Source organism: Macaca nemestrina, chromosome 11, assembly GCF_043159975.1.
Source record: "Macaca nemestrina isolate mMacNem1 chromosome 11, mMacNem.hap1, whole genome shotgun sequence".
In the NCBI taxonomy this organism is placed as follows: Eukaryota; Metazoa; Chordata; class Mammalia; order Primates; family Cercopithecidae; genus Macaca; species Macaca nemestrina.
In genome coordinates this window covers 111,035,949-111,048,094 of record NC_092135.1, presented here as the reverse complement: position 1 = coordinate 111,048,094, position 12,146 = coordinate 111,035,949, and the positions used below count along the sequence as shown (strand labels likewise).

The window sequence follows — 12,146 nt, the reverse complement described above, 5'->3', positions numbered from 1 at the left end:
TACCCTGTCATTAATCTCTTAAAACTCAATTAGGTGAATTTTAAAATTCCCTTTAAAAAAGATACTATTATTTCATTTTTAGACTAGCATTATTTTTGAATAATGAACTACTCTAAATTAGGGATTCTGAAATATTTCAACCCAAACATTGTAGGAGGTTTAAAGGAAATCTGAGTCAGCATGCTATAGGAGTATTATCTCTTTTTGTTTGTTTGTTTTGTTTTGTTGTTGTTGTTGAGATGAAGTCTCGCTCTGTCGCCCAGGCTGGAGTGCAGTGGTGCAACTTGGCTCACTGCAACCTCCGCCTCCCGGGTTCACACGATTCTACTGCCTCAGCCTCCCGAGTAGCTGGGATTATAGGCACCCGCCACCACGCCTGGCTAATTTTTGTATTTTTAGTAGAGAAGGGGTTTCATTATGTTGGTCAGTCTGGTCTTGAACTCCTGACCTCTTGATCCCCCCGCCTTGGCCTCCCAAAGTCCTGGGATTACAGGTGTGAGCCACTGCGACCGACCAGGAGTGTTACCTAAAGGTAGACATGATTTCAAATTGTTCACCACACTTAGTAATTTAACTCTTTTGTAAAGTTATTGTGAACAAATTTGCAACTTGCTTGGGAAACCTTACATAGACAGATTTTAAAAGTAAAATCAAATATTTGGAGTGAAAAGTATAATATATATTTGCTATTTTCCTTTTTCTTTAAAAATTTAATTTGTGAAAGAAGTGCCTCCGTCTTTCCTTTTAATACTATGTAATTCTGTGGCAGGGGTAGAGAGTGGAAAATTCTTGATATAAAAAGATGCAGCCTGTGATTCCATTAGGAAAGAGAATCAAATAATTAAGTTGTATATTGTGTGTAAAATAAAAAAGATCTGCCAAAATTTGATTTATTTTAAAACCTTATGTTGGAAGACTTTATATGAGGAGATATAGATCTTACCAGGTTAATCAAACTAAAGAAGATACCACTTAAGGGAACTTTAACGTTATAGATAATTTTGTTCAATCCAATATTATCAATATAGGACCTCTTATATATGTAGCTCATAAGAGCTCCAGATTTCTTAAGAAAAAACCTTAACCCCCACCACAGACACAGATTATACCTTTTTGGTATGTACCTCATTAAGTTCCCGAAACACTAAGTACTACAGAATTTGAGATGTACCTGATCTATCAATTTTAAAATTTATCTAGGTTTTATAAACAAATCTATATGACAGAATTTGCAGTAGCTGCTGCCAGAAAGTGACCATAGTTTGTCTTCTTTATACCTCTTAGCTTTCTTTAATTTATTAAAGAAATCATTGAGTTTGCATTACGTCAAAGGGCCAAAAGATCTTGAGTTTTTATTATTCACTATTATTATGTGTGTTTCAGTTAAAGATATAGGAAACATGACATTTCAATGTAAGCTTTTTGAAAAACTATTAAAATTACAATCATCATCTAGCCTCAGGTACAGAAATGGTCCAGTTCAACCAAAAGGGAATTGTTTTGTAATGTTCTTTTTATTCTAAACTTAGAGCTTTAGTATGATACATTTTTACTATTTACTTATATTTGAATTTATATTTTATTTTGTGTATATATTTAGAGATAGGTGAATTTAAAATAGCATTTTCTTTATGGTTTGATAATGCTATCAATTTGATCCTACGTGCCAGTTGTACTGCTTCATTGCCTACATGTTTTTATATTTGATGACATTGGTGAGTCAGTTGATGGCAACAGACCAAACTTAGAATTGAGGCTTAAAAACTTTATAGCAATATCAGTAATAGAAAAACGAGGAGAAAAGATTCCTTTCAAACAATAATTGTCACGAAAGAGGTATATAGGAAATGTCTGGGTGAATAATTTGTTTTGGAAATTTTGCTAAAGTTTTTACTATTAGTGACCAGGAGAATCAAGAAACTTGATTTCTTTGTGCTAATGAGCTTTGTAAGCGGGTTCATTTGCTGTACCTTTTAGTTGCCCCTTTCCACATCAGCTAAATGAGGGAGTTAGACTGAAGGTCTCTTTCAGCTCAATTTTTCTGCCAATTTTAAAGAGAGAGCTTGGTAAAATAAAGAGAACAAGATTTTGTAGCCAAACTGACCAAGTTCATTTCTCACCTTGACTACTTTCTAGTTCTGTGTAATAAAATACTTTGATCTATGAACTTTAATTTCTTCATTTGTTAATTAAAATTAATACTACCTAATTATTGTCATTGTAAGAAAGGATTGAAATATTCTATGGAAAGCGTACAATTGTGTGTAAGGCAGTAAAGTGACAGCACCTCGTTGTTCAACCAATGGTAAATGCTATTATTGTTATTCTTATGAGTCAATGATAGGACTTCTGTCACATTTATACATAGAAGGGAAAAGATCATTTGATGTAAAACTTGAGGCTTTGGTAACTATATTAGCAAAGCAAATTCTAGGAAGATAAATGTTTAAAAGACTTATGAGGGAGATGAACATTTTTAGCATAGAGAAATGGCTTTGGTTAACAGTGGATGGCAAATTAGTCACTTGCACATACCCTAGTTGAACCTTCCCATTTCTTCTCCTTACTGCAGGTGAACGCCCCTTCCACTGTAACCAGTGTGGAGCTTCTTTTACTCAGAAGGGCAACCTTCTGAGACACATAAAGTTACACTCTGGAGAGAAGCCGTTCAAATGTCCTTTCTGTAGCTACGCCTGTAGAAGAAGGGACGCCCTCACAGGACACCTCAGGACCCACTCTGGTAAGTGTCACCAACTCCTTGAGAAGAAAAGTAAAACAGGAAAATTTAGAAGAGTACTACTGGATGATAGTAACATGGCTTTGGTATGTAGTTAGTGATGACCAAGACAATATTGTTATTGGTATACATTAGATAATTGATAAATCTATCAGGATGCATGTGTCTTTCATCTGTAGACTTTCAGGCTTGGCAAAAAGAAGCACTGTCAACTGGAGAGTATCTTACTTCAATATATTAGCATAAGAAAGCAGCTGTTATATATTTTCTATGATTTTAAAATTTTAAGAATGCAGTCATTATGGTTAATTCAGCATAAGTGAAGATCCATTACAATATTAGTTATGTTTCGAGTTACTATAGAGAAAATGAAAACTGATTTTTTTTTTGACTGATACAGTGCTCAGGCTGGGATCTCTGTGGAAAATAAAATGGTTTCTTTTGAACTTGAAAATATCCTCAGAAAATTGGCCGTTGGAGTATTTTATATTCTAATTTTAACTCTCCTTGTATCTTTAGCTCCCAAACTATAGTCGTTGGGTACTCTGAAACTTTGCTGTGTTTCATAAATCATTAAAAAAAAATCTAGAATATGACAAGTTCTTGGGAATAAAAGAAAAAAATCTGAAATAAATTTAATGTTTTTAAGAAATGCCAGAATATAACACATAAAAGAGAAAGAATGATCAGAAATCTAAATGAATCTCATTTGACTTTTAGCATAAATTTTCATAACCAAGAAGTTAAATGTGGAAAATTAATACAGCATACTCTCAAACCAGTTTTATTTGTTTCTTCTGTTCATAATGACATACTAAATTTTAATTTTAATATGAAGATATGATGGAAGTGATATTTTAATCTACATTGACAAATCGTATTGGAGAGTGCTGAGGTTGTGAGATAATGCTTATTGTATTATCTCTCGTATTACATTTTTCCTTTTCAGGCTGTACTGAGTTTTTAAACATGAATGTGAATTGTGTAAAACTATTTTAAACATTAACTCTTAAATTTGGGGCAGTTACAAAAATTAAATTAATGCCAACATGAAAACAAAATATTTTAAGTATATATTTTTCTTTCCTCCTTGAGTTAAAGGAATTCACTTATTTCCAACTACAACATTTTATGTCTTATTTTAAAATTATGCTATCAAAACTATATCTTAAAGCAGTGTTTTATTATGAAAAGTTTTATTGAAAAATATTTTTAGGACATGACAGGCATTTCCTTTAACTTGTCATGTACTCTAGCCAGAGTTAAATTATTACTGAGTTGTCCAAAGATTATATAACAAATAGATCTTCATGAACAGATATTTTTGCCTCGACTTCATGTAATAAATAACTGTACACATCCATCTTATTTTTGTTGAAATTGTGTTGTTTTTAATATCATGGTTTTGTGTGTGCATATTATGTAATCTGTCTTCATAAATAAAGACATGGTCCTTATAACTGCCATTGTGCTCATTTTGCAATTTTAGTATACCAAGTTATGATTTTTGCAGATATATAAATAGATATATTCAAATTGGGTAATTCAAGAGAGTTTAATGGAGTCACTGTTGGAGAGGGGGCATCCAGCTACTGCATCACCAAGAGCTGATACCAATTCAATCATGCTTTCAACTGGAACCTAAAATACTAGCCATCCCTAATGTTCTTCGTAATAGATAGAACATAAAACAGAGTTGCTATAGTTTTTGCTTCTCTAATTTGCCAGAAAGCTCAAAATTGATCATTACAGTTTTCTTCTTCCATTCAAATACATCTTCCTCTTCCTCTTACTCTCTTTAGCACATCGGCTAAATAAGGTTCTTTATCTAATAGGTGACTCAAATTTTATAGATTCTGAGTCTTTGGTGGTCCTGTCTTTCTTATATTGCTACAGTTTTTCAATAACCAAAATTATTAGATAAGTATTTCAAAAGATATGCCCCAGTAAATCCCCTGAGTTCCAAGCGTAGTTCTTATCCTCAATGTATAGCAACAACTCCAAATCATTCTGGTAGTCTGGAAAAATTGTAAGCCAGTCCCTGTTTGTTTAGCAGCTTGCATGCCCAAAATAGCTAATGAGTATTCTCAGCTTCCAATACAACAGGACTAGATCTCTGAAACCTGGAGAAAACATTCTTTTGGGAACTGAGGTCTCCAAAACCACCAATCTGAAGGTTTCAGGACACAGAGTAAAAAGCCTTTAAATGAGTTATTTGATGTTATTAGAGTGGCTACCTCTGCCTTAACCTCTTTGTTCTCAGACTCATGCTTTCTGGCTATGGAGGAGATGACGTTGGCCATATATCATATCCTGTAGAACGCACACACCCAAACTCCTCCCAACTGGCAACCATACATGAACCACTCCTTTGGTAGGCCATTTCACCACTCCATATAGCCAGCTGATTCTGGAGGGTGATACCCCTACATTCTGGAGGGGTATGATCCATGCATTCTATAGATTTGAGCTAATTGTGTTTGTCTTGCCATAAAAAGGAGTTTCCTGGTTGAAGGCAGTGTTGCAAGGAATACCAAGGTAATTGGTAAGGCATTCTGTTAAATCCATACTTGAGGGAGCTTCCAAAAATATTGAAGAGAAAGGGAAGGCACATCCCAATAGGATAGATTTCTGCCTCCTCCGTGTTGAAAGAGTCAAATTTAACCTGCCTGCCACTACTTGCTTGGTTGCTTTCCCTCAGGAATGGTGCCATATCAGGGTCTCAGCATTGGAAAATTGTGAACTCAGCAGTGGTGGTAGTTAAATCAGTCATGGAGAAGAAGGAAGTCTACATAATTGAATCTGTTCATAGTTTCTGTGTCCCTACTCCCATTATCACTTTGTACATTGGCCCACTGAGCAAGTACCAGGTAAGCCTGGTAAAGAGTCTGAGATTGATGAGATTACCTTGTCCAGATTACTAAGGGCCTTCTCTATAGTGAATGCCCTCTGGAGAGAATTTACGTAGAATACCGTATCATCACACTTTTTGCCAATTCCGAAAGATACATCCTCATAACTCTCCCCTAGACTTTCTGTCACCAGTCATCCAATTTTGTTCTTTGAAATCCTTGACTGTATGGCCATTCCATATATCATTACCTCGAGTATCTCTTCTTCCATGCAAAGTACAGTTAAATGTACTAGCTGAATGAAATTCTGGCTGCTGGAGGGATAGCCACTGTATTTCAGGGCCATCTCCCTTAAGTGGACCTGTAAACATTGTAGTCACAGCTGGTATTGAATACCAGGCAGTCTATTTACAAACCAGATCTGCACTGTTTCATCCTCATCAACTGGTCACTGAGAATACCCCAAGAGGTCATACAGATGGATTGAAGCAAAAAGATTGAGAAACAGTAGTAGCAGGTATTAGAGACCTCTGAGCTACTTGCTCATACAGTATACTTGGGCTTCCTCAACCAGTGTAAGAAGGCTGCGGGGAAGGAAAATATACCAATGAAATGCTGTTGTATACATTTTTGATATGTTGAATTAGATAACACCTAGTTCATGATGCATGGTTTGGGCCACATTGTCATTGGGAGTCCTATTGCCTGGTACACAGTCTTAACCAAAGTTCATTAGCAAGTAAGGAGTGGCTTTTCAAATGGTGGTTAGTTATTGTTAGAAGACTGCATGTCTTTACTATAAAACCATGAGGGATCTACACATTGAGGCTTCCACTGACAGAGATGTCATACGGCATCTTCGTTTGCCATAGACATTTCCAAAAATCATTGCATCTGCTGAATCTTAGAGTCAAAGGTAGAGGGGAGCTTTCATTATGGCAGGAGTATGATGCAGATCCTTTTCTTGCCCCAAACTGCTCTCAAAATGGACAGCCTGTGGATTACCTAGTACATGCACCACAGAAGTATACCCAAATATGGTCTATGTTGCTTCTAAAATCTAGAGAGGCCACCATATTTTGTGCTTCATTTTCACGAAGGAAGGTGCAGGGTGCAGCAATTTCTCACTTACGATGGAGGATCTGTTTCAGCATGCCCAGATCACTGGCCCATAAAATTTTACCAATGCGGAAAGTCCCTGAACTTTCTTGGAGTTTATCTCCTGTTCTATAGCATATACCTCTTACTGAGGCATCTCAAATATTTACTATATCCTTCTCCCAAGTTCGATCAGTGTAATGTCATGAATGTAATATTCCAGCTTGATGTTTTGTGGGATGTCAAGATGAACAAGATTTCTCCAGACTGTGTTATGACAAAGAGAGTACAGTTGACTTAGCCTTAAGGTAAGATAGTAAAAGTATGTTGCTCCTGCAGTGTGAAGGGAAAAAACCGCTTCTGATTATCTTTGTTATACAAATTACCTTAACCAGAAATCAAGTCCATTGCTTCATACCTAGTGTTGGGGGCTATATTAATATGCTCCGGTAAAGATTGTATAGCTAAAACTGCATCTACAGTTAGCATTATGAAATGATTAAGTCTGCATCAATGCCATGCATTGATAATAGTTTAAATGGGTGTATACTAAACAGTTTAAATGGGTGTATAGTATGAATTATCACCCCTAACATCTTTCAGTTTTCTGATGGTTTCACTAATGTCTGTTATTCACCCATAGAATTATTATTTCTTTTAGTTTGCTGTCTTGGAAGAGGTGATAGTTGTAGGGCTATGCTGTCCAATATGGTAGCCACTAGCCTCATGTGGTTACTAAACACCTAAATATGGCTAGTGCTACATGTTGAAATAATATTTTTTTATTCTTCTTGTTTTTTACTACAGTTTTATGTATGTTAATTATACCTCAATGAAGTTGTTGGGGGGAAGGGAGAAGATACTACCATCCCATGTTTCTCTTTCTCATCATTGCCCCACTACCAAAAACTAGTGGTCTTAGTATTGTCCATTGTATTTAGCATTGCAATTCTATAACCTTTCAAATCAGATTCTGGAGTTGGTCTTCAGCCTTATTTGCCCTGAGGCTTAAGTGGATAAGGGACCCTTTTAAAACTGACATAAACTTTCTGGTATTTTGTCTGTATTCTGACTTGAGTATTCAAGGCATGCAGTTTGTCTTTCACCTTTGTGTGCTCCTTAGGGCCATCAGCCATATCATGCTATAATCTTTACACACTGCCATTGCTGCTTTAGCAAGAAATGCCACAGCTCCCAAAGCCTTACCCTGCATTGTACATCCTTACCTGCTACCACCAGTGACAATTTGAATAATCATCTTGCCAGCACCTACCTTGGATCACTACTGTCCCATTAACTCCCTGGTAAGGAGGCTATCCTGCTATCCCTGAATTCCATTTTGACTGGAGCTTTGGACCATTCCTGATACCAATAACTCTTATCAGTCAGGATCCTGACAAGAAAAGAGTAAGACACACAAATGGGGAAAATTTGGGGACATGCATGAAAGACAAATATTCACAAAAGAATGGTTAGGAATAAGGGTAGTCTACAAAAGATGGTTGGGTCTACAATAGTAGGAAGCCATTACTAGCTCTAGCCTGAAAGGGAAAGGGGATCTAGAGGTCACTGGAATTAAGAGAAATAGGATAGGGTCTTGAGCACTGACCTTCAGTAGAAGAATGTAGCCTTTGCTAACCTGTGACTTGGGAAATAAACACCCTGACCTCACTCTTTCCACCCTCCAGTCTCTTACTGGTGCCTCACATTGACTTAACTTAACCAGAAGCCAGAGGACAAGGGAGCCTATTGATTAAAGCCAGTAAAAATTAGCTTTTGCAGGAGCAGAGCAAAGAAATGTGGAAAATGGCTATGGCAGCCAAACAGAGAATGTGCCACAGATTAACTAAAATTTAAGAACTAGTGCTTAAAATTACTAGTATAGAGCGGGGGTCCCCAACCTCCTGGCTGCAGACTAGTACCAGTCAGTGGGTGGTCTCTTACAAATTGAGCCGCACAGCAGGAGGTAAGCAGCAGGTGAGCAAGCATTACTGCCTGAGCTCCTCCTCCTGTCAGATCAGTGGCAGCATTAGATTCTCATAGGCACACAACCTATTGTGAACTGCGCATTCGAGGGACCTACTTTGTGTGCTCCTTATAAGAATCTAATGCCCGATGATCTGAGGTGGAATAGTTTCATCCTGAAATCATTCCCCAACCACCCGTCATTTGTGTTCCATGAAACTGGTCCCTGGTGCCGAAAAGGTTGGGAACTGCTGGTATAAAGTATTAAGGGGAATATAAAGATTTTAAGTTTAATCTCTTTTTTTATGAACATTATTATTGGTAGAAAGTATTTGCCTCCCTTTTTCCTCCAGGTAAAAACTGTCCATTGTTTTATTGTATTGTTATTTATCATGTTGGATATTAATACCACATTTCTGCTTCCTATATTGTAGACTTAAACATTTCTCATCTTGATTTTCACTTAGTAGGTTGGTAACAACAAGCCCAGCATTGGTGTGCATGAATACGTTACTATGATAAATGTTACAGTTTAAAAAAAGTGAAAAATACTTTGAAAAATATCTGGAATACGACATGTATTAAGTAAATACTAGGGGTGTGTGTGTGTGTGTGTGTGTATTTCATTTACCTTGCATGATCCCTGTACAAGGTGGTGTTTTTCTGCTTAGGAACTCTATTTGTCCTGGAGGACACCAAGTAGTGTCTTGGTTTTTGTTGCATAGGCCTGGTAGTTAGGTTATTTAATTGGAATTTCTTGAACTTTCCCTATACAGTAGACACTATATTAAGCATTTTCCATGGTTTCTTTAATAAAAAACCTTTTTATCTAACATAAGCAAAAAGAGATTGTTTGTAGATTAATAGCAATAAGTCTAGTAACATGGAAAATGCATTTTTGAAAAGTTTTTACTTTAAAAACTATAAATGTAATATATATTTTATTGTTTATCTTTTTATTTAAGTCCAAGCTCTTTTCTTTCAGTGAGAAATTTGGTTGTTGAATAACATGTAATTTTTCTGGCTTAAACCATACCCATAACACATCATCTTTAGTTACATTTTCAGTCTCTTTAAGGAACTTAAAGATCCTGTGAAGCAATCAGACTTCTATTCATTTTTAAAGATTTTTTCACTAATTTTTATGATTATTTTTGCTCATATTCATTTCTTTAGAAATATTTTTATCAGCTCATCTTTATTGAATCTTTTCAAAGTAGTAAAATTTGGTTTCATAGAAACAGTGTTCTTTTTGTAATTATTTCATTGGAAATAATTATAGCAGGTAAACTGGCATATATAGGTTCTGCTACAGTCATACCTGACTCTTAGTGACTATACATACAGCTCAACTGCTAGGAGTATACTCGGATATACCAAAGAAGAACCTATGAGCTCCAAGAATTCAGTGTTTTTGGTTATCCATTAGTATGTTTTACAAAGAGAATGGAGAGGCAGTTTCATTATAAGAACCTCTCGCTTTGGTTATTCCTGTTGTACAGGTGAAGAGACTGAGGCAGAAAAGAAGTCACACAGGCAGACCCTGGATTTAAACCAAGGCAGCAAACTCCACAATTTGTGCTCATCACCACCCTGCTAAGTGATAAATGACACAGCTCCTATGTTTATTCTATAAAGCTTTAACTCTACTGAAGTAACTCCTAATGATTGAAAAAAAAAATGTACTGCCTAGAAGTCAGGAGATCAAGACATGTGGGTTTTAGGGTAGCTTGCTGCAAATTAGCTATGGGGCTTTGTCAAGTCACTCAATTCGCTCTTTAAATCTCCTGGTGCTGCTATTATATGATGCAAACTACAATGTATTATCTTTTCTCCCTGGACTTTGCTAATCAGTCACTACTACCACACCTTAAAGAGTAGTCTCCACTCCCTCCAAATTACTACTTCTTTTTTTTAGTATTTTGCCCTAGTTTATTTTAAAATAAGTTTGCATGAAACCGAATTAACATCTTAAGGTTTATATTGAGTCTTCACAGGGCCAATATTTTTTGTCTACTACTGTCTGATATCCTACATCTGATAGCCTTGAAGTGTCTAAGAAAGAAAAAAAATAACTTTTTTTATGTGAAATTTAAATGACATTTTAAGAAGGGGAAGGAGAAGAGGGAAAGGGGAGACAAATAAATAATTAAAATGTTTTATGAACAAAGATCAGCTAAAGATTACAGTCAAGTTGTGGCCAGGTGCGGTGGCTCACACTTGTAATCCTAACACTTTGGGAGGCTGAGGCAGGCGGATCATGAGATCAGGAGATCGAGACCATCCTGGCTAACATGGTGAAACCGTGTGTCTACTAAAAATACAAAAAATTAGCCAGGCGTGATAGCATGCACCTGTAGTCCCAGCTACTCGGGAGGCTGAGGCAGGAGAATTTGCTTGAACCCAGGAGGTGGAGGTTGCAGTGAGCCGAGATCACCCCACTGCACTCCAGCCTGGGCGACAGAGCGAGACTCCATCTCAAAAAAAAAAAAAAAGATTACAGTCAAGTTTTTAGCCCACTGAGAAAGTGAGCTGCACTTTTAAAAACACGTCCCAGAGATACATTACATAAAGTTACAGGAAAATAAAAGGTACTAGTCTATACTTGAAACTCTTGCTATTCAGTAATCTTGAGATTTACCATACAAATAATCTACTTTGCTTTATGTAAACTTATAACATAGTATTTAAGTGACTTTTTAATGATGAATCAATGCTTCTGCTAAAAAATGATTTTTATTAGTTTTGTCTCTTAGATTTTTAAGTTTTGCAGGTGATTGTAGTTCTTTCTTATAAATTTTATTACTGTGGTTTGTACATTATATATATTACACCTTTTAATTTATTATACCTAATACTCTGAGGGAAATAATGTTTACATTAAGCTGTGGACCCCTATTAGTCAAAATAGTATTTGGCATACTTGTTATTTTAAAAAATCTAGGAGGAAATAGAATTACATATTTTTTCTCATTAGCATTTTAGGTATATTTTGTGTATACTCTTATGCTGTACCCAAATTAAAGGTTTAAAACAGAAGAGTGTATAATGGTAAAATATGAGAAACATATATGTGTTGTACATTTCTTTTTGTAAATTATAAAGAGAAAAACGATGAGTAAGAATGTGTCTCCATAGAGGGGAACAACACATACTGGGGCCTATTGGAGAGTGGAAGGTGGGAGGAAGGAGAGAATCAGGAAAAAATAACTAATGAGTACTATGCTTAATATCTGGATGAGGAAATAGTCTATACAAAAAAAAACCCATGACACAAGTTTACCTATATAACAAACCTGCACATGTACCCCTGAACTTAAAATAAAAGTTAAAAAAACAGAATGTGTCTCATAGAGTCTCAAAATATTTTTATACCAGATGAAAAATTCAGTTTTGGTGATAGAATTATACTGGTTCAGAGTACTATGAAAAATTATTTATTGCTTAAAAATGGAGTCGTCCAAATACATTTGAAAATTAAAAATCCTAATTTT

The 12,146-nt window shown here is 35.8% G+C and overlaps 1 protein-coding gene across 14 annotated transcripts in view; it reads left to right on the top strand.

The window, feature by feature from the left end:
- LOC105481149 (IKAROS family zinc finger 2) overlaps window positions 1-12,146 on the top strand; it is a 151,227-nt gene that overhangs the window by 100,240 nt on the left and 38,841 nt on the right. For all 14 annotated transcript variants that reach the window (XM_011740494.2, XM_071073326.1, XM_011740491.3 and 11 more), the window contains one exon: window positions 2,573-2,740. In XM_011740494.2, the coding sequence (XP_011738796.2) occupies window positions 2,573-2,740 (168 nt within the window). The remainder of the gene's footprint in view (window positions 1-2,572; window positions 2,741-12,146) is intronic.